This window comes from Fusarium sambucinum, chromosome I (assembly GCF_050947815.1).
Source record: "Fusarium sambucinum isolate potato_lamoka chromosome I, whole genome shotgun sequence".
Classification (NCBI taxonomy): Eukaryota; Fungi; Ascomycota; class Sordariomycetes; order Hypocreales; family Nectriaceae; genus Fusarium; species Fusarium sambucinum.
In genome coordinates, this window is record NC_139294.1 from 5393654 (window position 1) to 5419277 (window position 25624).

Below are 25624 nucleotides of genomic sequence, written 5' to 3' on the forward strand. Positions count from 1 at the left end.
TTTCGCCCCGCATAACCATCCAGGCAACTTCACTCCTGTCACATCCGCGAATTTAGCCGTTTTAGCGTCGGACTGTACTGCCCTCGCTCGCATTACCCAACTTTCGGATTCTTGACAAACAATCACCGACGACATCCGTCCCCGAAGCGCACAAGAACCCAGCAGTTCCGGTATGTTATCCGAGAGGAAAGGTTGTGTCGCTGACAAAAAGGTGGCAGCCAATCTGTCATCCAATGACCAGCCTATGCTCTCTTGGAAGACCTCTCAACTTGCAGTTTGTTTCCAACGCTCTGAGACGCTTCGTCGGATCAGGGTCCACGTCGATCTACAGAGGAACAAGAACAGTAGATTGTTCTTTTGTGTTCGGATAAGAGTCTACCACATCATTATCTCTCCATTGATAATGCGCCGCCAGGAACAGCCGCAGGTCCCTTTCGTTTTGGGTGAGACCTGCATCGCGTATTGCTTTTCGTGCATAGGACATTGCTCTCTGTGCTGGTTAACTTTTCAGACTCCACATCTTCACCTGTCTGCGGAGACATTGCACCATCATACCCTCTTGCCTTCAATCCAAGGGAGTCTAATATGGAGCACCAAAGACCACGATACGGGGTATGTTTCTCTAAAGAAGCTACACATCCAGGCACACTCAGGAACAGCAACTTTATGTCCTCTCAGCACGAGTAGACCTGTCTCACCTCGAGGTCTTTTTGAACATGGATTTCACTTGCCCCATTCCAGGCCTTGACCATTCCTCGACAAGCTATCCATTGCAGTCGGAGGCAAGTAAGCTAGCGAAGGAAAAGACCTACTATGTATGTACAACAGACTTGGGCCACCCACAAAACCCTTTACAATCGGATTTCCAGGATTTTGACTAGAGTGGACGTGCCCAACATCTTGTCAAGCCCAGTGGCTAATGCGCGGATGTACGAGATGGAGGGTTGGCGTCAGTCCTAACCGTTCACCCCTGGGGTTATGTTCGTCCATTTCATGCAGGGACCGAATCTGTCACCTCTTTGACATCGAGTCTTTTTCATCTCTCAGTGCTGGCCGACACAACACATCGCACACCACTCCCGTTCTTGCCAGGATCCGCAACATGGTCCAGGGCCTCAGCGCAACAGGGGCAGGGTTTCGTCAAGGGGGGTGGTCCCAAGCCTAGACGAGGAACCACCCCAGTGTCAGGGATGGGGTCTGGGCACGCCCACCTTACTCCATATCTCAACGCTTAGTGAAGTTGACTCTCACAACTATGCTATGCGTCTTTGTTCTTGTCAAGCACTTTGTTCCTATTTTCCGAGTAGTTGTCATGCCCAAGCTTGGCTTGAGCTTTGGTCAACTGCATAGAGAAAGCAGCTTGGACCAAGTTCCCAGCTTATCATAGGTCATTTTCCTAATTGCCCTCTTGTCGTTTAGTTCAACTATTTGACAGCTAGTCTGGCCTAGGTGAGGGCGTTGAGATCCTGGCGAAACATACTCAGGGACGGTTTATCTCAACTGACACATCCTCACCCAAACATCGCTTCTCTCTATGCGAGCAATAAACCCACTTGCCCATGGTGGATCACGCCTCTCCCGCCCTGCCTGTCTAAACAGAGATCTCGATCTGAGAGTTTGAACCAAGACTGTTGACCCTGGCTAGCATTCTTGCCCTTGATTTACTTTTATCATAGTAGTGTCTCGCGGGTCCCCTACTAGCTGCACCGGCTGTGATCAGGGATCTGCGGGTGGTCGAGCTTTCGGTCTTGCCTGCCTCAAGACCATAGGTCGAAGCAGTGTACTTCATTCCGCCGCATATCTATATCTTCAAGGGCGTCCGTCCCCAAAGATGAAAAAGCATTCCCGTTCAGATTCACCAGACAATTGAACTCATCCAACCTTTCAATTGTTCTACTCAACTCTTACACGAACGTTGAACGCTTTCACCCTTCTTCAACTCAAGACATATTCACATACATCCTTAAACATCTCTCACCTCTTGACCCCTTCTACCAAATCTCCTTCGTATCAACATGCAGTACGAGGCAGATTTCCGGTTTGACATGGATGACAGCTTCAACCTGTGCAGCCAGCCCATGTCATGCCCCTCGACCACAACGAGCTTCTCTTCAGCTTCATCAGCTTACGACCCTTTCACTCCTACATCACGACGTTCAACCCCTCATGAATTTGGCAGCATGGACTTTGACAGCCCTTACAACCCAGTCTCTCATCGAGCTGAGCTGACTCCTCCTTCCTCAGCAATGGGCAAATACATGCCTGGCCCCATCAAGTCTGAGCCTGAGCACATGCCGTTCTCCGACACTCTCCCCAACACACCTATGAAGCGAGAAGGGCTTGGCTTCGAATATGACCACATGATGGACATGAATATGGCTCATCATGGCTCGATGGGATCTGTGACACCATCAAACTCCTTTGGCATGTACTATTCTCCGGATGCCTCCATCGGAGCTGCCTCGTTCATGATGACACCAACCCAAAGCATCTCAGGATCTGAGGCTGCAGAGACTAGCTCATCATGGTCTTGCGCCAACGATAGCCCAATCTCATTTTTCACCAACCGACAGCTTTTCAACGACTCTGACTCGTTTGATCTTGACCGACACTCGCAGTCTCCTCTGGGATACCCCCTTCATGAGATCAACTCTCCGAACTGCATGAAATCTCAGAGATCGATGATGGTGCACGAGATTCAGCAAAAGACCAACGAGCTACAGCGAGCTCAGATACGATCATCTAAGAAGCGATCCATCAAGCCTGACTCTTCGCAAGTTGACGTGGTTCGAAGAGCCATGTGTAAGTGCGATTACCCTGGCTGCCACAAGGCTTTCCGACGAAATGAGCACCTCAAGCGTCACAAGCAAACGTAAGTTTATCGTAGTCACTCTATGTCTGAGTATGGTGGCTAACAATGAATAGCTTTCACGGTGAAGGACCTAATCGTTTCTCGTGCGAGTTCTGCGGGAAGGACCAGTTCAACCGCCAAGATAACCTCAACAACCACCGCAAGTTGCACGCACGACCTAACAGCCGCAACCGCGGTGTGGAGTTTATCCCTGCTGCAGTCCCAGTGATCGAGCAAGAGGAGCGAAGCAGGAAGCGACGAGCACCATCAAAATCTAAGACTGGTGAAAAGCGGAGCTCAGACTACTGAGCTTGTCTCCCTGGTTCATCTTGGTCGGGTACCTTACTTCAAGGACATTGCCAGTCGCCACTGAAGAGAAAAGAGAAGAGAAGAGTTGAGGACGCCACATACATATGAGACATCAGCGCTCGACCCGCTTTCTTGTCTCGATCGGGGACCCACACATAACAGACATACACACACACACTTACATATTTGTCCACACCTACACACCACGATACATAAAAACGGAGCCGGGAAAAAGAAACACTGCAGCATCTGCAGTCCGGCCGTCATCTTGACGCCTCCGCGTCAAAGACCCAGGCACGAGAACAATACCAGGAAAGATACTGGAAGAGCCTTTTTCAAGACAAGACGTTGTAATTGCATGTACGATTAAGAGACGGCGCAAAGTATGTATTTGGTTGGCTTTACTTTTGCATGATTACGTTGTTATCACACACACAATATGGTGGTTTTGGCGTTTACTTGGAGGTTCTCTGATTTCTTGGCGTTGTGGAAATTTCTTGTATTTACTTGTTCTTTTCGACCTTACTACCATTTTATTTATCTTGAGAATCATCACTGCGGATTAAGATACCACAGTTCAGATTCAGTAATGAAAAATTTACTCACACAAAATCCTTCCACGCATTTGCTTTTGTGAATAACATCGATGAGGGGCAGTGCCATAGCTGGCACAAGAAGGATATGGGTAGCGTGTTCGGCATCCAGCTGTACTTCTGCCTGACAATTTGCTGTATTTACGGAGGAGTAAGCTCAAATTATTGCATACAGTGTTTGGTTACAGAGGCATGTCTATGCTGAACTTGGTCGACATGCGCAAGGTCCAAATTAACCAATGGATGTCATCCTACGTATTCCTACAGCATCTGAGGTTTGGAAGATATCATAAGTGACGGACCATGGTTGAAAGAATAGACTTGAAGGAGTCATTACGCATCAGGAGTCCAGGTTGCGTTTTTAGTCGGCACATGTCATGAATTCGCAGCAAAAAACGGACAGAAGGATCCCATAGTAAATGTCTCAGATCTCTGGGTACAGCAGCCTGCCGATCCGCAAGTCACCTTTCTGGTTGAGAGACCAGTCACGGACCGAGAAGCACTAACCATGATTCCTATTGCTTTTGAGGATGAGATTCCGGTTCAGTGTAACACCCCTTCCCACTGCACTGGGACGGCCCCAGGTTTGCTTTTGAGGCTGGGAGCAGGGGCTATAAAGTACGTACCTATACTCGAGCCCCCCGATGGCTTTCGGATATGATATATGACAGAGAGGGATTGGAGAAGGATCAATCTGATGTGGCTGATGAACAAGCCAGACACAATTGGCGGCTCAAGGTGCCGAGTCAATGTATAATTGGTTGCTCGTGTCTTAGCATTAAGATTGATCTGGGTCGCGGGAGCTCAGAAAAGACACATGTCAAACGGTTTCTGATTTGCAAATCGCGAGGCAACTGAGACGGGGGGAATGCCAACGGTCTTTGCTACCTTTCCGAGGAATGTTGATTTGACGAGATGGTAGGGTCAATCTACTAAACTATTACATTGCATAGGTACGCTGCACAACGAAGCTTTAGTTACTCACTAATGCAGTCCACTGAGATTATGTAGGCTGAATTACGGATACTCTCAGAAACAATCAAATGGGGAACAGAACTCCTTTGAACTAAATATGCCCGGCTTGTAGGCTTCACTGCCGGTGGTGGGGAGACAAAAACTCCTACCTGTTGAGGAAAATCACCGAGTTCGCTGGCCATTCACAGGTTCCATGTCTCTGTTCCACGATTGTCCAGGGGTATGGGGCTACGCGGAGGCGCGATCCTGCATAAATAGTGCCGTTACATAAAATGGATTAGGAAGCACAAGGCCTAATCCAGTAGGGCTACAGGGAGAAGTATGCAACCCGTCTCATCATAGCGGCTTGTGAGTTTCCATTCTGGGGAAAATAAAAAGTGCTAGGCTAGTTTGTGATACGGTAGGCAAGGAGACATGGAGGATGCGAAATGGTAAAATCTGACGGCACGTTGATGACTTGACGTGACATAACATGATATGATATGATGTTGTAGGTAATCTATAACAATGATGTGATACTTGGCCTACCGATCCTTGGTGCAAACCAGCTACTCCGGGATCTAAGTCACGTCAAAGCTCACAAAAAGAAGGGATCATCCAAATTAGTGATTTGTTAGGCTGAACCGTTTAAGGGTCATTTACATAGTGTAGAGTAGTGCAAGCTTGTGTTATGATTTATATCCACTCCAACACAAGAGTCTAGTTGGCTGCCCTGGATGCCATGGCTGAGATGGAGGCTGATACAAAACCCGTGGACCCTTTATTTTGCTCTCGTAATGTTTTGCGGCACCGGTTAAGGTTTCCCAGCCTGTTGCACAAACCCTTTCCCCCCCTCTTGACTAACTACAAAATGAACGAGGTTCGCATGAGGATGAGACCTGGCGTCGATCAGGGACCGTCATGGTCGAATTTGTATTTGTCTCTCTGGAATGAGCTGAGATAAGACCCAACAAGACGGAACAGAGAGAGAGGGGAAGAATTTACTAGAACCTGACACAACATGATATGATCCATTTGGACTCGAGATCGCCTCTTTTGCACATTTAGGATTGAGACTTAACCCATTTTGGATTATGGAATATTTGGCTTGCACAGGAGAATTCAGACATGGCGATATTGTCAATTTACCCAACCTCGAGCTGAGAAAAGAGGAGAATCTGACAAGTAATATGTTTTGGATGTCACTCTTAGACCAAGTATTCACATCGCATCTCGGAATAACTTGTCCTCGTGATACCTCGACCTTGTCACAAAAACAAAAGAATACGACTGCGAATCTTGGTTGGTCACATGTCATCTGCCTGCCTGTCAAAGAACCCTGCAAAGATCAAAACGCTAGCAGGTCGGGAATAAAGGAAACCCCAACAAAACCCATTGTCGCTAAAAGAAGACCGGCGCTGAAGCTAATCGGGGCAGGGGGAAAGGAAACAGGCAGACAGGGGAGGGAACAAGACTAAGTGTTATTGAGTTGCGGGAAAGGCTTCACTTTGTAGTGGGGGGCGTTGTTTTCTTGTCCCTCTGGCGTGCGCCCGCAGTTTTGACCTGACCCTTGATAAGTCTGTGTGTTCCGGCACTTGATCAAACAGAGTTTGGGCGGACTTTGAGTCTATCGCACAAAAATGGAAATTTAACGAATTGCATATGTTAATTTAGTTTTATGGCTACTGTGCCGTATGTGAGGGAATATTCAGTACAGTCAGTTGTGGCAGATTTAGAATTGTTTAGTTCCAGTCATGGAGAGTTGCCAAGTATGGAAATACATACTGACGCCCCTACAATGCACTGTAGATCCGATACTCTGCCAAAGCCGGTAGACAGATATAGAGTAGAATAAATGATGTGTATTATATCAAACTGATCTACGCCGGGTTCTTCATCATCCGAACTAGGAAAACTTGGCCAGCGCAGGACTTGGTTTGGTTGGTCAACAAAAAGGAATAGAGCTGACCAAGCTATTACAGTTAGAGATACATAATCCAAGGCCATGCTCAATCATATTTCATCTTTTCTTCTTTTGCGGTTGTCCCAGGAATGCAAACATGTATGGTAGTCGTGCAGCTACTAATTAAAACAAATGAGTTGTGACAGTCTTCTATGATGCGTTTATCATACAGAAAGAGGCGAGGAATAAAAAATAAATAAAATGCTAACTTAATTGGGTACTACATTTGCCCACGATCCCTGTATTATCGTCTGTATGTAGAAAGTCCAGTGGAGTGGTTATCGTGTTACTGTGGAGGGGGCGTCTTGACTGAGGCTGATTTTGTGCAGTAGCAGCAACAGATTGCATATGCATTGCATTGCATATGAACAACTATCTGCGACTTGACAAGACGGAAGCCGGGATATGGGTTCCGTCATCTAGTTGACCTCGTGGATGGTTTGTTTTGCAAAATATGATAGATCGCGGGGAAAGAATGCGTAGAATTGGTTGGGCTTTGGTAATGAGAGACAGGGGGCATTACCTGCATTATTATGGATACATGTTTATTGTGGGAAATGGACTAGATGTGATTGCAATGCAAGATACAGTACATGGGTGGGTAAGAAATGTGAGAATGATAGCTCTCTTGTCTGTTACCATGTACCGAGTCTGTCAAACTCGCAGCGTTACATCGATCTTTGAGTGACAGAATGACAGGAACTTGTTAGTCTGCAGTTGACATGAAATTATACGTCAACCTGACCCAAAAGGTAGCACTGATGACAGCAGGTACTCATCAGTGGGATTACCACCTAAACCTGTTAAAGTATGACAGTACAGTAGGTACACTGTTTATCCGATCACACAGTAGGCTGGTGGCTGATTTACCCCTGTAACTTCTGATCTTGGCAGCTTGACACCGTTTTCCAGTGGCTTGTGCCTGCCGTGACCATCGGCCACAGCGTCAGAGGCGGCCTGAGCGGAAGTAAAGCCTGCTAACCAATAGGAACAACCGAAATAACGGCCTCTTTCCGACCATCATCAATCTCCACCTCACCTCTTCTCTCACATCATCAGCTGAGGAACGGAGCCTTTTTATCAGCCTTTGTCTGAGCGGCCTACCTCCCTTTGATCTTTAGAGACCCTATTCTTATAATCTGTCTATACCGTTTTGGTACTATCCTGCCTGCCCGTTATCCAGTTCGCCGACCACTGGTTACTTCCCTACTGTGGTCCAATGTCAGTCAGTGTAAGCCGCTGCACTGGGTCGTGATGGCTTCGCTTCCATCCTACCAAGACGCAGTGTCCTCAGACTGGATCCGTCTTGTTATTCCCTACATCCCACCAAATGACTTTCCCGCCCTTTGCCGTGTAAATCGTCGATTCTGGGAGATATTCGCCCCACGAATATGGGGACGTCTTCCGGGCACGAGCTCAGACAGAATTACAGGCTGTGATTCAGAACATGGTAAGCCCGCGCGAGCCGAGCAGTGCGACGAGTCAACGTAGCCTTCTTTTCTCAATCAATTTCTCACTTATTTTACCAGATCTAGACTGGCTGGTCGGTATAGTCTTGGGCCAGCTGGACCGGATACGATCCGAAACAGCAAGTCTTGTTCGAGTCTTGGACACTCGCTCCATTAGGGGCACTTGCTCTCTCAGCATGGCTAACAAACTCAATGCCAGCTTGAAAAGTGCTATCAGATTCTTTCCTCATATGAATTGCGTTCTTATCGATGGCCACGAGGATCTTGACCCTTCCAAGTTCCTGTCTGAAGCTGGCCGGCAAGTTCAGTTATTGAGCATGCCGGACTGTCCGCTATCGCTATCCACAAAACTCGTATCCTCTCTCCAGAGATTGGTGTATCTCGACATCTCTCGCATCTCAGGTTCTATTTGGCCCCTTTTTCAGAACAGAACTCTGCCGGAACTCCGCGTGCTCAAACTCCAAAGCAAGGAGGTTGACGATGCGGCGGTCGAGAATTTGGTCAATTGCTTCGGCACTCGTCTTTGGAGCTTAGATCTGGAAGATAACAAACTAACAGATGGTGGGCTTTACCATCTAGGGGCTCGCTGTGTGTGCGCGTCCGATTTACGGTCAAGTATTCACTTTGATGTTGAGGGTAAACTGGAATTCGGAAGCCCATCCCCTATTCTCGGAACGCCCATACGCATCATCGAGTCTGAGTGGAGTGGCTCCTTTAGTCATCCCAATCGACACCTGGCTGATGCACCATCGTATGACCTTCATGATACGTTGCCACAAGAACATTTGCTCAAGAGACTGGATGGAAGAGATCGCACCAAGTGCGACTCGGCAGACGCCGTCTGCCGGGGTCTCCAAGGCGAGGACCCCTACCTCCCACCATCCAGTTTTCAGGGTTCCCAGGGGTTGACGCATCTGAATTTGTCTGGTAACCAGATCTCGTCTCTTGGAGCCGTGCAGTTATTGACGCATTGCCGCGGACATCTGCAGAGCTTCAGCTGCGATTCTATGCTGCTTATTCCCTACTCCAAGGCAATCGCCGCGGCATGGCCGAAAATGGCAAAACTGCACGGCTTTTGTGCTGCATGGACCCTGCGACCCTTGTTTTCATCCAACCTCAAGATCGTAAAATTGCATCATTCCATCGTCACAAGGATCCCTACTCTGGAGATTGACAAGTTGTCAGCTCTTGCTCGTCTATACGTATGCGAAAACTCGATACTCCCTCGGGTCAAAAAAGCTTTCCCCGAAGCTTTCATCCCCGACATGAATCCACGTATAGAATCCCTGACCCTTACCTGTATTCCGCGGCGCTCAAGCGGCCCACTGATAGATAGCTTGATATCTTTCTTGAAACTACTGGCCGCTCAAGAGCGTGCAATTTTCGATATGTCTTCGCGGCGGGGTCCTGGCGTCTTGGCTGGACTCCGTCACTTCCGGCTCGAGTTCGAGCCAGACCCCCACGAACAGGATTCGTACCTAGGAGAGGATATAGATGCTCAACAGCTGCTGAGTTCAGGCGAAACGGAATTCAGCTTCTTCGAGGACGAGGCTAAGCAGGGACGCCCGCGAATTGTTTCGCCCGCAAACTCAATTTATAACTTGCTACCAAAAGATTCCTCCCCTCCTCCAAACGACCTAGATCAACCTGAAGCAAGCCACTTAGACATTGACATATGGATGAGCGGGAAGTCAACGAACATCCAAGTTTGGATTGGCCCCAAGGATAGTAGGAACCCTGTGTTCCGTGATTATAGAAAGTTGGCCCTGCATCACAAAGTGCGCGATCATATTGGCCCCGCTTCCCCTGCTCAGGTACAAGCAGGCGTGCCCTCGGCGGAATTAGTCTTTCACACAGCGTGGTGTATGGCGATCATACCCCATGAGATCAAAGAGCCATCAAGGGTTGAGCTGGAAGGGATGAGAGATGTGCTAACTGAGCTAAAACGCTTTCGCTTAGAGGGGAGGGCAGAATATCTCAAGTTACAAAAGAGGTTTGGCAGCAGGATAGTGCCCCCTGGCCCACCACATGGGTTCTGGTTAGGGAAACTTGAGGTTTCGACCCTGCAAGTGACGTCGCGGAGAAAGAAAGAAAGCTATTGGCGATAGTGCGGCAGAACATGTGCCGTGGTCACCTATTTGAATTGGAGAGTTTGGTCTCGTTACGAAGAGTTGAGACTTGTCAGGTGGGGGATATACCCATGAGTCCGATGTACTGCCTCGACTTCAAGCTCTAACAGGCCAATGTTACAAGCGTTTTTGAATCACCCCCAAGGCCCTGGCGGTCTGTGATGGGCTTTGTCAGATACTGATTGAATAGTGGTGTTCAAAACATGGACATGAACGTGCGAATCGAACAGCGGGTCCTTGACTCAAACTCGACGGGGAAACTCTCGGGTGTGCAATACGGAACATGCCGTTGGACACTGAATTTGATGTTACCTTGATGGCCCATACATGTTGTCGGGCTTGAGCGCTTTGATGCTATTGAACTGAGGTTGACCAACGTGCCAGTATCGGGTGTGTTTAGGTAGTATTCTCTCAGCGACCTCCATCTCGCTAGGACGGATATCGACGTTCGCTTGCTAGCCGAGGTATGCAGACCAAGACATTGACGATGGAGAAGAGAAATAATCTTGGTTGTGGCAAATTGACGATGCACTGCTCTTTCTTACAAGGCAAGGCGGGGTCCCACTATCTATCTGGCCCTGCATTAAACTGGTTGATGAGTCTGGAACATGAGCTGAGCAAATTCGTCTATTTACACTTGGGCCCTTTTGCATGTTTGTATCAAGTCATTCTAATGCGTGACCTTGTCTTGTCTTGGAATGGGCTACATGGTAGTTGATAGAGTTCGTGGCACTTCTAGCGGGACGGCAGATGCGGGCGATCATACTAAAAAGCGTTAAGGACTCAAAGGACGTTGGTTGTCTATCAACGACGACGTTTGGAGCCTAACTAAGCGGTTGTCAGTCTAGAGCCAAACTCTACCGTGGACTAAACTTTACTAATTCGACATGCCGTCCATTGATGGTGTTGAAGGTAGTCGTACCCGAGATATTCAAGCCAGGGGGCCATATTACGAGATAGCATACATATCATGATCCGTACTTCTCTCCCTTAGCGTTCAGCGACCCGAGCCGTTTCGTTAGCTTAGGGGACGGGCTTCCCGAAGGCCTATATACCCTAAAAAGGTAAAAAACCCGAACAAAACTGGGCTTTGACTCTTTTTAGGTGCTTGATAAATTCTCATTCGCGCAGAAGGTTCCTAGGCCTGGGTCTTTTGATCATTCTAGGTGTATGTAGTTATGCTGGTTTAAGTTGGAGGATGGTCAATAAGAAAGGGCATCTTGTTGGAATCGATCACGATCTAGTCACATCCCGTGTCCCACTGGTCCGGTCACCGCACGAGATTGCATGCATGATGCAGACTGGATTGGACTGAGCAGGAACAGAAAAGTATTTATAAGTTGGGAAAAGGGCGTGTCGGGCTACCATGAAAATATTCAGCCCTCACGATAATTATCTGATAGCCAACGAATAGCACAGAATCCCGCTTCCCTCTGGCTATCTCTACACCCACAACACACCATTCACCTCACAATTGAATGATAGATTCTTTGAGGTCGCTTGAAAGCAGTTCTGCCTGACGACCCGTGGATGTTCAATGGCTAGTCCCAGGAGGTTGGGTTGGGCTCGGCCACTCCCGTTCCTTGCCTTCCATGGCGTTTTTTAGTGATCCAGGCTCTCGGGTTTCTACTATTATCTTTCCATGTTTTGTCGATGAGTCGTTTTCCGAGTAAAGGTGTCATTTATTGCTACACTAGTTACTTGCTGTACATTAGGTACATCAAGATGTTCAAAGATCTGGGTCTGTCGGTTTTAGATTTACTTGCTTTTTCTAATGTATCCTTGCCTTGCGCATCGAAACAAGCAAACAATGTCTATAGTAGGCCATGAATAATGCTTGCTTTGACCAGGTTTGGAACAGTTCTGCATAGTGCCACGAGAACATTAGATATATCCGTATAGCTGGAATAGTCTAGATAGTCTGAGTGATAAAAAAGGATCTATTGAATCACCAGCATGCGTACCCTGGCTTGGTGTGAACTTGAGTGCCGAGCAGGTCGCCAAGTCGGGCAGAAATGTTAGGTGACGCCATGCCTGCCAGTCATTTTTCTCATATTACATACAAAACTGACCAGACTGCGTTTTATTGATACGGGCTAGCTATTATTGTTGATACTAACTCAAATGGTAGAAACAAGCAGCTCTAGTGATATATTTCACAAGTCGTCTTTCAGCTGGGTGGACCCCTGCTCTGTAGAGACGTTGTCGGTGCAAGACGTGTGTCGACGATAGACGAGTATAGGGTAGGCTGATAGACTTGGAAGTTTTCCCTTCTGCACATTGAATTGTACAATCATCATGGATAGGAAATATAATGATGTAATAATTGCTTCTTGTATGTTGTGATGCTTCTGGGCTCACTCTTGTCGAGTTGCGAGTTCTGAATCGTCCACAAAATCATTTTGATACACGACACAACAGTCGGTCATTGGAACTTTTGGTCACCATTGGTTTTGAGATTGACAAGAACAATCTAGATTTTCTGTCATAATACAATGTCCAAAAAGTAACACGTCGCTAAGACCAAGTTTAATACTCAAGATCATGCCGAACCTTCGTCCAAATAGGCAAGATTCATCTAGAGTCATGGTGAGCCCCCATAAACACTAAGAAATTACCTTGGCCAGCATGTCAGCACAGAAAAATGTCAGCACTAAATAACTCTACATCGACAAAATGACCATTTTTGAACAAGACGTCAAGATTTGGGCGGTAAGCGCGTAGGCTGACTGTGTTCACTATGTACAATACCCATTCCAGCCTGCATCTCACCTGTATCCTATAGGCTATTGCCTACGCGTGTGTTGGCTCGACCAACAGTCCCAGCAATCAGCCTGTTAGGCTTCAGTTTTCCCGAACAACCGGCAATCAGCTGGCAATTTGAGGGCTTCAAGATAAGAGATGGGTTGGTCAAGAGCTGACAACACGTCGTTGATGATGATGGACTAGAATCTTACGTACGAATACAACTCATGGACATGCCTTGTTCTGGCACTTTCTTAGATGTCTTACAACTGGAACATACCCCAGGGCAACCAGCGGTAAACAACTCAGTTTACTCAGAACTGTAAACATGCAGTCTCTTGTCAAAGTGGCCGAATATGTCCTACTACAACTTTGTTGCGAGGTATGGACTTTCGACGATGACTATCCCCAGACGTCTCCAGTGAGCCAAGATGTAGCAAAGAACAATCAGAAACAGAAAGAACCTCCCTCACTTCACAAAACACCACACATCGACTCTGGGGTGGCCGATCCAAACATGGCCAACTCTCTCCTTCGCCTTCCAGCAGAGCTGCAAATCATGATTCTACAACACCTCACGTTCGGCCAAATCGAGTCCCTCCGACGAACATGCAGAGCTCTACGATATAACTTCAGCAAACCCGTCATACGCTTCATCTTCCCGAGTATAAAGTTTGAGCTGCTGTCGACGTGCTACCAGTGTCTTGCATACGATCCCGAGAGGGAAAGTCTCATCAAAGCAGATGAGTCTGACGCACGATACCCGCTGGCTAATGAGTGTATCGACTGCATCGCTGCGAAGGGAGGATTCTCTGTGGGACGCTCGTACACTCTTGCATCGCGTTCGACGGTCTGCGTGTGTCGATACTGTGGATTTCCTGTGACTTCGGATGCTGCGTGGAAGGAGTATGAGTTTCATAGGAAGTGTTACAGGCGGTATCGTATGATACTGCTATACTACTTTCTGTCTGGGTTCGCGCAGGGAACGATTACGATTGTTGCGTCGGCTTTGTGTTGGAGGTATTATAAGGGGAGAAGCATGGTAATTACACCTACTATTGTAAGTCAACAACATTTGTCTGGAAGGGAAGATGTACTGACTGGTTTAGATCAACTTTCTCATGAGTGGCTGGGTATTCAGTCTCAGCATGGTACGGGGTATTGAATTGAGGACGTATCACTGGTCACTGCTCCTCGAGATGAGCATTCTAGGACTTTGGATACCTCCCCTGAGCGACGTAATCAAAGTAATGACAGAGAGAGGGGAAGGGCCCCAAAGCTCAGACATAGCAACATTATTCTTTATTGGCTCGAACATGCAAGTCTTCAAAACTACCACGGAAAAGGAGTATAGTCACTGACCAAGGCAGAATCTTTCGATCCCTTAACACCCTTGGGAACACATTTTTAGCGTTTGAGTATCAACTCTGGCGTCGCTTTCAGCCGACACAGTCGAAGCTACGCCATGTGCTTAACAAAGTGGCCACTTTTGTGATAATGTGGACATATCCACCGAGTATCGAGCAGAAGTTTCCGGGGAGATGGTTCAGGAGAAGGTCACCACCTCCATCACGACCAATATGCGGATGAATCAGAGAACAAGGCAGTGGATCTTTGGCATGTATAATAAGTATAGTCTGGGGTGTGAGGGTGGAACGCGGACAACGGGAGTTGAAATCTGGGGTCATCTCGGAGACACGGAGGTATCCATTGATGAGTGGCCACACATCGTATCTCGTTTCTCAACGCTCTTCTCAGCTTTAAATTCGACTCCAGGTCCCTTGCCGCATATTGGTGCATAAGATGCTAAGGCTTTTCAAGTCTGGGGTAGAGCTTGGCCATGCAGGCCATGCAAGCAACGGAGATCAGCTTCAGCTTCAGCTCAACAAACTCACCCATGAGCCTGCAGGAGATTGATCTCCGTCCTAGATACAGATCCAACAGCTCTGAATGGTCTAGCCATGCTAAAGACTAAGGTGGAATACCTGTTTCACCGTCACAACTGGCACTCAGACCCTTGTTATCGGAAATTGATGTTTTCAAGACACGCTCGGGAAGCATCATTATTAATTTTCATAAACTCCGCTATGATTACTTAGTACAAGCCGCGCTCAATAGGGCCCTTCGTGGTAGTAGTTTCAGTATGATTGCTCGCAACACCGGGATCGCGAAATCCTTGACTGTGTACCCTTCTCAGCAACGTTGACTCCCCCTGTCCAAAAGCACCCTGTAACGACTACAAGGCAGAATTACCGCTGCTCTGCCTGGTCATTACAGGGTTCTTATTGATCTTTGTTGTGGTGCGTTGCGTCCTTGTTGGAAGGCGTGCCGTCGAGGTTTCTGGCGACACGGGTATCTTTAGGCTCCTATATATTTCCACCATGATCAGTATTGGATCCACCAGTTTCAAAGAGTCCATTGAGGAAGCCACTACCTGACTTGGAGGGACTGTTCTCCTTGGCCGACATCTCGACCGAGGTACGGACGTTGGAACCTCCGCCGCCAACGCCACCCCCTACTCCGCCGCTGGGAAGCTTCTCGAGAGGCGCTGTGGTATTCTCCTTGGTTCTTGAGTTTTTGGCGTGGCTCAGCTCGTGACCGCCTGTGACGGCATTTCCTCCAATGCCTGCACCCCCAAGCCCTTCCGCCTTTTTGGCCTCGGCGCGGTTTCTGCGATCTTGCTCAGGAGTGGTGTCGGGCTTGGATCTACCCATGTAGAATACTCCTGCTCCTAGAGCAGCTACACCGGCTGTGATAGGGACAGCGAGAGAGCCTTGTTGACCGGCACCGAATACTTGCTTCATGTTTGATGTTTTGTTAGATTTGGTGGGAATTGAGTAGGAAGTTGAGTCGTGACGAGGTTAATTGAATAATTATTGTTTTACAAGATTGAATTATTTTCTCAGTACTAATGTTTTCTATGTCTCTGATCATAACTGAAATGTGACGTCGTTGATATTGCCATGACGGATTGGGTACTCATGATGACAACATAGACTAGACGTGTAAGTGACAGCCATACATAGTAGAGCTGAGCTTGAGGGACCGGAATAAGCCAAGATCCGATGGTATTTTATCAGCAGTCTAGGGTTTCCAAGGTCAACGGGTTAAGCCATTGAATTTTATAATTGAGATGAAGCAATTGAAATGCGATTAAGTCAAGTTTGTGGAGTCGAATAATTGTCGATGACGGCTTGAGTTGGAGGTTACAGTGCAACATTCTCAGTTTCTCTCTACCCAATCATAAACGAGACGGATACTCTATTAATCCTTACCCCGGATTAGCTCAACTCAGACCCTGGCCTCAATCTCCAAGTACCGATCACAGACGCTTTTTAGTGCAGGTCTAAAAGGCGGAGCCGCGATTTGGCGTCAGCTAGAAGAACACGGAACCGCAGTCAGAGCATTCGATTCTAACGAATTGCTTCCCCTCATTAAACAGGGGACAAGGGTTGATTGGTTTGGGGGAGAAGGGGGACACAGAATCTGGGACAGCGGAATTGACCTTGGAGGGAAAGTAAGTACTTTTGTTGGAGAACATCATTGACATGACACTTGGTAGATGAATTGTTGTTCAGGATATTCGTACAAGAAGTTACATTCATCAAGTCGACCAGTCGTTTCCCCTTGTGGTCATCAAGCAGGGCTATGTTACCGTCGTATCAACAACACACACACCAACTAGAAAGCTGTAGATTATTGATACTCTACAAACTTCAACTCTACAACGTACATCCTTTGTACATCAAATATCCACTCTCTTGACAGCGGATCCGAAGTACATGCTACCAACCACCCCCTCACTCAACTCATGCGGGATCAATACGATCCCGGGGCCCCGGCGATCTTCAATACGGATACAGACACTTTGATGCTGTTCCCCAGATTTGGTCTCTACTTTTCAAGGTCATGTGCTCTATCTTTGTCTGTGTGTTGCATCTAGTTTTGCTTCCCCTCAGTCTGAGCACATTCGGTTATCCGGAGAATATTGTCAATTAGCAAATATCTTTGAACCTCTTTGGTCAAACTTAGACTTATCCAGCAACTGATGTACAGAGAATCCCCAACGAACTCTCTCAAAATATCCTTCCCCAGTATAACAAACGGTGAGACTTACCTCCCCTGTATTCCTCAACCGGGCGAAGGGATCCTGTGGAGTTGTTCGAAGGGATCTGAACCCCAAAGTCTCCCCCGCAACCTAGCTGCTGCAATCGTACAACAATGAATGCAACGGTCTGCATGGCAACGCAACCTGGGGTAGCAGACGTTTCTTTCTTTAGCTGTGAGTGGCTAAAGCTTAATAGGCCTGGTGGAATGTGTCGAATCAGATACTTGTGAACCAGCGTTAGTACGGACTAAGCTAAGACAGGGAATGCCCTTGGCTTCTCGAGCACTCGCATGCATAGCTTGTCGGTTGTGTTGTTTTTCAATACTAGTAGAGCTCCGTAGATTAATGCTAGAGAGACCACGTTCTTGACTCTCTACCGAATGGCACGGCGCCAAAGTAGACATTTGTTGTTAGACGGACAGACGGCTGATCGTCCCCTCCTTCAGACTAGTACATTCTACAGCACAGCATTCTGATGCATACCTTGCCTCTACCGGTCTTTTCCTCTCCTCCTAGTGGTGGAGATCTCCAAGACCTGGGGAAACTGTTGCATGGCGCCGGATCAAAGGGTGGCGCGCCCCTGGTCTGGGGGAGAAACAGGTCCAGGGTTTGAGCCTCCAAGCTTATTCCTACAATGACTATATAGGAGAAGCTATGGCCTGATTGTAATTTGAAAGTCCGTCCCTGTTCCTTGTCTATCTAACTAAGCATTGACTTGTCTTATCTTCCTCTTCACTCATCCAAAGATACCCCCCTAGCATCTGATTTCGCTTTTGATCTTCTCTTTCTTCATCTCTTCGATCTACAAACAACACATCAGGCAATCTGGACGACATCATCACAATGGCTGCTACCACCGAGCACAGCGAACAGTTGAGCGAGAAGCACGATGGCCTCAACGGCAACTTTGACCCTGAGGCTCAACGCCTCGAGGCATTGAGCCAGTTCCGAACAGCACAGAGCGTTCAGATGAGCCCTGAACTGTTTGAGAAGCTGTACCTTTCGCCAATGAACAAGGTCAAGGGTGATCTTCGACAGACGTTTGGAAACCCAACACCAATGCAAGACTTCGCCTCTACCGCTATCAAGTGATGATACTAACAATGTTTCCAGTGCTCTTGTTGGCTTCTTGCTTGCCTTTACACCCCTGTCCTGTGATCTCATGGGCTGGCGAGGCGCCGGTGGCAGTGGTGCTGCTTCAAAGTATGTTCTCAACACAAATCCCCATGGTGAATGCATCTAACAACATCTATAGCGCCGTGTACATGTTTATGGGCGGCCTTCTCATGATTATCGGTGGTGTTCTAGAATGGGTTCTCGGCAACAGTTTCCCAGCTTGTGTCTTTTGCTCCTTCGGTGGCTTCTGGTTCTCTTATGGTGGCACTCTCATCCCGGCCTTTGCTTCATACGCCTCTTATGCTCCTGCCGATGCTCAATCCTCTGCTGAAGGCCTTGCTACCCAAGGTTTCAATGCTAGTCTTGGTAAGTTGAACAGCAACAACCGCAAGACACACTGTACTAACGAATTGCTATAGGATTCTGGCTCCTCTTTATGGGACTCTTGTCTTTCATCTTCTTCCTGTGCGCCCTCCGAACAAACGTTGTCTTTGTCATGATCTTCTTCAGCTTGACATTCTGCTTCCTGCTCATCACTGCTGGTTTCTGGGCTCTTGCTGAGGACTTTACTGGCAATGCTCTGCTCGCACAAAAGCTTCTCAAGGTAAGCCTTATGATCTGGCTATCTCAGTACGAGTACATAACTAATATCAAAACAGGCTGGCGGTGCATTTGGATTCGTCACATGCATGTCGGGCTGGTACATCCTCGTCGCCGTTCTCTTCGCCATCGTCGACTTCCCTATCCAAATTCCTGTCGGCGACTTGTCCACTGTCATCAAGGGACACAGCGAGAAGGCCCGCCGCGCATAATTTGATGCGCATCTGAGATGTATGATGGAAATAATGTGGAAAAGGGGATGAAGGGATGATACAGACATTGGAGCATCTCCTCCCCGGCGTTGGTCATGGCGTTGAGTTAGTCAACAATTGATTATGGGTGGTCTACGGTCTGATGTTCTACCCACGGGATTTCAACTTCATTTAGCTATTAGTTTACTAGTCTGAGGAATCGGAAAGATCCCGCTGACTGAAAAATACCATGTTTATCTTAACTTCTTGTACCCCTATCGGCTTCTGGCATGATGAGAACTGCTACTACCAATTCCTACCGACAGATGATAGACCGCAGACTTTTCTCCAAGTAAACCCTAGTAATACCTCCACCAAGTATTACCATGCCTGAAATTGGGCAGTGTCCAAAACGGCGCAATAGACGTTTATAAGGAGTATCCAGCGTGCTGGACATGCATTTGGCTCGCAAGCAAAGCAATACGGACTGTCCTTGAAACATCCTTCCACCCAAGAGACAGATCGGCCATCGCATCACAATAGTTGAGAAAGAAGGCAAGCGCTGAATGTGGGAATAACCGGCCAAGTGGCTTTCCACCTTCTGTTTCATTGCACATGATCTCGTAAACGGCTCGAATAGTTTCAGGATCCAAGTCCCGTTGTACCTGTGGCTTGAATTGCTGTCAGTTTGTGTCTTTTATAAATCCGATGGCAGGTATTTACCTCGAACTCCTCAATCAGACTGGTGATGTCTTCATCACTGAGGGTGCTGTCTTGGTCAAAGGCTAGGAAAGCAGCCTTGCCGTTATTCTCAGCAGCACAGTACTGACTGGTAAATGGTTGGCACTCCATTTGGACGTCCTCCGAATGATCGGTAGCAGTAGCATCCGCGTCGTCATTGTTAGGCTTGGGCTCATTTTCTTTAATGCTGGCTGCGTAGAATTTGATCGCTCTTGGGATGATCCTTGCTCTGGTCTTGATGTTCTTCTCAGGGGAATCTCCCTAGAACTCCCTGTAGAAGAAGATGTTTTCAATTTTCATCTTCAAAGCGCAAAGGCGACCCTCCCGAAGCATGCAGCCAATAAATATCTTGGCCTGTTTTTGAACGTAGTCGGTTGCCTTGATGTAAGCTCGGAATACATTTTCATCGCGAATCAGGATGCCTCGGTCCCTTTTCTGTTGCTCTAGAATCTTGTTTCGTGAATTGCCTGTGACTTTGTACCGATCCGGTTCATCCGCAATGACCAAGCCAATCTCTAGCATGCGGACAGCTGCGTCATGCGGCTTCAGTTCCTCGCCCGATGGCAATAGGGACTGTGTCGAGCGCAATGGACCATGGTCTCGGACGTTGTAGGTGGGAGTCGTTGCTTTGTGGTAACTTGAACCCCAGAGCCAGACCTCTTGGAATTGCCGTCTGCCATGGGCGCCCACGTGCATGCGTTCGCCATCACTCCTTGCAGCAATGTCGTTTTCGCCGGGCTGAACAATGAGTTGTAAAGCAGGTGGGAACTCTGCATCTTGAGGCATGATGGAGGATGTCCGAATTGTCGACTGCGCTAAAAGGCAGATACGATATAATGAGATGATGAGATCTGAAGCGTAGTGTGTTAGCATTAGAGACAGAGAAGCAATGAGGAATAGATAGGGCAGGGAGATAACAAACCGTGACTGTTGTGTATAGCTAGATTTCCATCAGCTGTGAATCACTGTTTGCCAGTGATGCGATGTTAGGTAGCCGCCTGACTCTGCACCCATATATACGTTCATTTGTCCAATTTCTTACTGGAATCCTTCTCTTCCAGGCCATACTGAGTATCCAAGTCCTCACGAAGAGGGATTTCTTTCTCCAACATAGACAGGAAAAAGGCAAGCCCACTGAATGCCACAGAGATAACATACACCTTCCGAAGTGAGAGCATAAAGACGTGGCACAGCTGTTCCTGAGTGGCCTCATCAAATTGCAAGATGAAAGCACGAGTCGCGCTTTGGTATGAATCTCCTGAGTGTAGTGTTTCTCTGGCTAATTCGTTATCAATCATGTGCGCATACTGTTTCGTGTACGAATTGAACACGGTCCCAGCGATTGCGACACCCCAGACTGTGCCAAGAGAACGTATGAATGACCAAGTACCAGTGGCTGCAGCTTGGTCAATCTCTTCTGTGGACGCTTGAAATGCAGGGAGGAGCGTGTTGAGTAGAAATCCAGATCCAATAGCAGGAAGAAACTGGACAAGCACCCAAGCTACAGGGGGGCTGTCCTCTTCGAGAAGACCAAAGAGCCCGACACCCAAAGTCATGATAAAGAAGCCCGATATATGAAGTCCTTTATACTTTCCCCATCGGGACAACATAAAGGCAGAGAGTGCAGCTCCAGGAATAGCGATGAGAGCAACGGGTAGCATTTGCACTCCCGATCTAGAAGGTGTAGACATCTTGACGGCCTGAAAGTACAGTGGGAGGAAGTAGTATAACCACATGATCAACAACTGATTCAGAAAGGTATTGGCGTAGACGATGTAAGATGTGCGACTTGGGAATAGACGGATGGGCATGACAGGTTCAGAAGGAATGCCAGATCCTTCATAAATGACAAATCCGACGAGACCAAGAAGACCTATGATCAGTGGAGCAAGTATTCTCACATCAGACCATGGATGAACTGGTCCTGCCCATGTAAGTGCGATGAGAATCGAGACGCTGGATCCGATGAGGATAGCGTTTCCAACATAGTCAATACGCTTGAGCTTTTCCATTGTCGACTGGGTTCTGTCGTATTGAAGGTTGAGGAAGAAGTACGTCACGATAATAGCAACGCTTCCAAGGGGGAGATTCAGGTAAAATACCCAAGTCAAAGTGTTAGTCTCGTCGATGCATCTATGACAAACTTGAACTTACCCATCTCCAAGTCGTATTCTCAACGATGACACCCCCAAGGAACGGCCCAATTGCAAAACCAACCGTCATGACCAAAAGAAGTATCGCGATGTAATTTCCTCTGTACCGCAATGGAACCAGATCGGAGATTATAACATCGTTGGCCATTGTTATTCCACCACTCCCGATACCTTGGATTGTGCGACCAGCTATTAGCATCGCTCCTCCGTTGGCGCCACCAGCAATACCGCTTCCGAGGGTGTATAGAGCAAATATGGCCATCATGACTTTCTTGCGGCCCCAAATATTGCAAAGTTGACCGAAGAGGGGTTGAACACAGGCCCTGTAGTAATGAGACAGAGTTAGATATGTAGACTTGATTGGGACAGATGACTCACGTGGTAAGGAAGAAGACATTGGTAACCCAGATGTAACTAGACCCAAGTTTGAGATCGTTGACAATGGTTGGAAGAGAAGTGATGACAACCGTCGATTCAAGAGATGCGAGGATGGTGGCAAGGATTAGAGTAACCATGATCATCCAGAAGCGGTAGTCTTTGTTGAATGCTGGTGTCTGTCCCTGGGTACTTCGAGCTTCTTCATCTCTTTGGTCTAACTTTTGTTGATCAGACATATCGAGGGACGGTAATGTCGCAATGGACTGGTTTGTAAAGTAGTCGTATAAATCGTTATATTTTCGAAGACAACTTTCACAATTTGCCATGTGCCTTTCTCAAGGGAGCACTTTCATTTTATCTATCCAAACACTCATCTTATATAAGAATTCTATAGTGGTAGATGGATGTGTTACAAATCATCTAGTGTCTGACTTGAAGCCGCCGACTTACAAGACATCGGAGGGTTTCTGATGTGGCTGACCCGATGGTTACATCGCTCGCCATCCCTAATTTCTGGTTAAAAGGAAATTAACATATTCAGGTTTCATCAGTAATGGTGGTCTGGCCCAAATACCGAAACGAGACCTATTCGGAAGCTTGTAGTATCGGATATTTATAAGACGTTGTCTCTCAGGGCGTTAGAAGTATAAGCGACGAAATTAGTAGGCCAGCTTATGCGACTTGGACCAGACGTTTATGTTGTTTATTCTTGCAGCCTAAGACTTGGGCGGCCAATCTTTCTGTCAAAGAATAAAATTGATTCATTTGCTTTAGTAGACTTTCTTTATTTCCACACACAAAACTCTCCGCATCTCATAGTAGATGTACACCGATCACTTGTTGCCCAATCTGTCTCGAAGCAGCAAGCTAAGTAGTATGTTTCCTCTTAAGCAAGACCTTCACATCATCTCCATACCTCTCAAAGCCAACATTGAACCCTCCTCGTAGAGTAGGAACTCTAAACTCCTCACCAGGCGCAGCCTCAATGTCAAACGTTCGAAGCATCGTCCCAATGACAGAAAATATGATATCCGTTCCAAAAACTCGACCAGGGCACATGTTGCCTGCGACTCCAAAGGCTCTGACTTTGCGTACAGCGCTGCCCGAGACTTGACCTTCCTTGTCGATGAAGCGGGATGCCTTGAAAACTGCAGCATCTGGGCCCCAGTTCTCAACGTCCAAGTTAGATGCGCACATAGGGAGCATAAAGATCTCTCCTTGGGGAACGGAAATGGGTTCAGACCCAGGCATGTTGAGCATAAAGTCGTGACGGGCGATTCTTGCAACGCCTGTCATGTGAAGGCGAAGAGTTTCGTACCAAGAAGCCATGAGCCAGGGACATTCTGAACGAACATTGGCAAAGTCCAATCGTGGCTTGTCTTCATCCTCCTCTTCAACATATTTGACCTGTTGAACTTCCTTGAGGATGACTTGGGTAAGTTCAGGGTCTGTCAAGAGGTGACGAGTAAGCCAGACTGCGAGGGTACTGGTAGTCGCCAAAAGACCCAGGGCCGAGACCATCTCGATGTGGTAGTAATCTGGGTTGTTTTCCCAGTTGGGGTCACTGTGAGCCACAACGTTGATACTGTGTCCAGTGGTTTGGACACGGGCTTCACGATGTTGAAGGTGGAATTCTCGAAGTCTTTTGAGGAGAAACTTGCGGGAGTTCCAGGCCGAGTTTGCTGTGAGCCAAGAAAAGGGTCTTCCGAGGGTATCAAACGTTTCACTGAGTTTCCTTCACGCTGTTAGTCCAAGAATCGACATAATACCAGTAAAGAAAAGACTTACATGAACTCATTAGAGAACTCCTGATCCATGCTCCAAGGGTTTTTGACTCCCCATACTGCACTCGCCGTAGCAGAAACGGTCAACTCAAAAACCCAACGGCCAATTTGAAGCTCATTCAGCTCAGGCATCAGCGCAACCCGGTCTCTAACGTTGGTGCTCGAGCGTTGGTTCAAAGACACAATGTTCTCGGTATGACCAAACTTTTGCTTATGCAGAGGCTGGGGGTTATACCCAAAAACAGCGTCAATGGTATCCTTCTTGAGTCCAAAAAGACGAGGACCAACATAGACGAGTACTTGAGCAAGGCCAGTGTCACTGACATGACGCGAGAGAACTCGATCCATGCTTGGATGACAGACTGTGATGCGTGCAAAGGGGATATTAATAGTGAAAATGGGGGCAGTCGTAGAAGCAATGAGGCGATTAATGTAACGACTGCTGTCGATAGTTAGACCCATGAGATGGCCTAACCATGGAACTACACCTGATAGATGGGGGAGTTGCGAGATGGAAGGACCTCCATTGCTGAATGTTTTCTCACTGAATGAGGTTGGGGATGCAAGGTGGCGAAGCAGACGACGAGTTAAGATTGGGAGTATATAGGTAGCTATACAGAAGAGTATGAGGGTTGGTATGAGATTGGCTGAGAACGAAGAGATGTGATCAAGAGCTCGGGCATGATGAGACATGATGAGGTGAAGTAGGAGATCAGACACAGCTGATCAACAGAATGGTGATGGTTTGTGAGTAATTGAAGTAAAGATGAACTGTCTTGTCTGATGAATCTCTTCCTTTGAGCGGTAACATCTTGCATCTTATACAGCTTCATCAAGAGAGCCTTCATTGAGTGTTGACGATCTCATCGTTATTGACTGCAAGCCTCATCACACATCCTCAACTGCTTCCCCTCATCGATGAAGTGATCAGAAACTCTTGATCACTAATTCTAACCATTTGCGAATAAAGCTGCATCTCATCACAATACAAACATTTAAATCTAACTTATGCTCGAAGCATATGTGAGCCCACAATCATACCTTTTGGGTCGAACGGGGGAACAAGATGACGGTATACCCAATCATATCCGCATTCTTGTGATTCACAATTGTTTGCTATGTTTGGACTTTCCTCTTAATGGATGGCCTGTTTGAGATATCACATATGCAGCTTGTTGTTATCTGCTTGAGAGGGTCTTGGGAGAGGGTGTGTGGTGATACCTTCACTTATGAGCACCAGCCTAGACTCCACAATGCCTTGGAAACAACCACCAAATAGTTTATCATCTCGCGTATTAGCCCGTTATTATCCTAAAGAGGTCGCAATATCACAGCCGAGTTCTTGTCACAACGTAGAAACAATGAGTTGGTGGCGTCGCTGCTTCTGAACTGGGTGATCGCTGAAGCGAACAACATAGCAAGCTGCAGCAGAAATGTCTCATTAGGGAAGGCCTAGCAGAAGATCTCGGGTTTCACAGAGGTTCATGAATCTCAAACTGTTGATGGTCTATTAACTAGAAACAGAAGGTGAAGAAAGCTT

At 47.4% G+C, this 25624-nt stretch overlaps 8 protein-coding genes across 8 annotated transcripts; 4 read left to right on the forward strand and 4 right to left on the reverse strand.

Annotated features, from left to right (window-relative positions):
* Positions 1-2015: 2015 nt before the first annotated feature.
* Positions 2016-3160, forward strand: FSST1_004441 (uncharacterized protein; the record flags this gene model as incomplete). The annotated part of the gene is made up of 2 exons (XM_083230616.1): positions 2016-2872; positions 2926-3160. The coding sequence occupies 2 exons, from the start codon at positions 2016-2018 to the stop codon at positions 3158-3160; spliced, it is 1092 nt and encodes a 363-aa protein (XP_083087871.1).
* A 4764-nt stretch (positions 3161-7924) lies between these two features.
* FSST1_004442 (uncharacterized protein) lies at positions 7925-10247 on the forward strand (the record flags this gene model as incomplete). The annotated part of the gene is made up of 2 exons (XM_083230617.1): positions 7925-8120; positions 8200-10247. The coding sequence occupies 2 exons, from the start codon at positions 7925-7927 to the stop codon at positions 10245-10247; spliced, it is 2244 nt and encodes a 747-aa protein (XP_083087872.1).
* A 3094-nt stretch (positions 10248-13341) lies between these two features.
* FSST1_004443 (uncharacterized protein) lies at positions 13342-14374 on the forward strand (the record flags this gene model as incomplete). Its single annotated transcript, XM_083230618.1, has 2 exons — positions 13342-14073; positions 14123-14374. 2 exons carry the CDS (start codon positions 13342-13344, stop codon positions 14372-14374), a joined length of 984 nt encoding a protein of 327 aa, XP_083087873.1.
* Positions 14375-15295: 921 nt separating this feature from the next.
* FSST1_004444 (uncharacterized protein) lies at positions 15296-15817 on the reverse strand (the record flags this gene model as incomplete). The annotated part of the gene is made up of 2 exons (XM_083230619.1): positions 15296-15369; positions 15415-15817. The coding sequence occupies 2 exons, from the start codon at positions 15815-15817 to the stop codon at positions 15296-15298; spliced, it is 477 nt and encodes a 158-aa protein (XP_083087874.1).
* Positions 15818-17964: 2147 nt separating this feature from the next.
* Positions 17965-19049, forward strand: FSST1_004445 (GPR1/FUN34/yaaH family-domain-containing protein; the record flags this gene model as incomplete). Its single annotated transcript, XM_083230620.1, has 5 exons — positions 17965-18182; positions 18235-18324; positions 18377-18603; positions 18657-18841; positions 18897-19049. 5 exons carry the CDS (start codon positions 17965-17967, stop codon positions 19047-19049), a joined length of 873 nt encoding a protein of 290 aa, XP_083087875.1.
* A 407-nt stretch (positions 19050-19456) lies between these two features.
* Positions 19457-20555, reverse strand: FSST1_004446 (uncharacterized protein; the record flags this gene model as incomplete). The annotated part of the gene is made up of 3 exons (XM_083230621.1): positions 19457-19708; positions 19752-19980; positions 20038-20555. The coding sequence occupies 3 exons, from the start codon at positions 20553-20555 to the stop codon at positions 19457-19459; spliced, it is 999 nt and encodes a 332-aa protein (XP_083087876.1).
* Positions 20556-20791: 236 nt separating this feature from the next.
* FSST1_004447 (major facilitator superfamily domain-containing protein) lies at positions 20792-22536 on the reverse strand (the record flags this gene model as incomplete). Its single annotated transcript, XM_083230622.1, has 3 exons — positions 20792-21787; positions 21924-22245; positions 22301-22536. 3 exons carry the CDS (start codon positions 22534-22536, stop codon positions 20792-20794), a joined length of 1554 nt encoding a protein of 517 aa, XP_083087877.1.
* Positions 22537-23167: 631 nt separating this feature from the next.
* Positions 23168-24777, reverse strand: FSST1_004448 (cytochrome P450; the record flags this gene model as incomplete). Its single annotated transcript, XM_083230623.1, has 2 exons — positions 23168-24035; positions 24089-24777. 2 exons carry the CDS (start codon positions 24775-24777, stop codon positions 23168-23170), a joined length of 1557 nt encoding a protein of 518 aa, XP_083087878.1.
* Between the last annotated feature and the right edge of the window lie 847 nt (positions 24778-25624).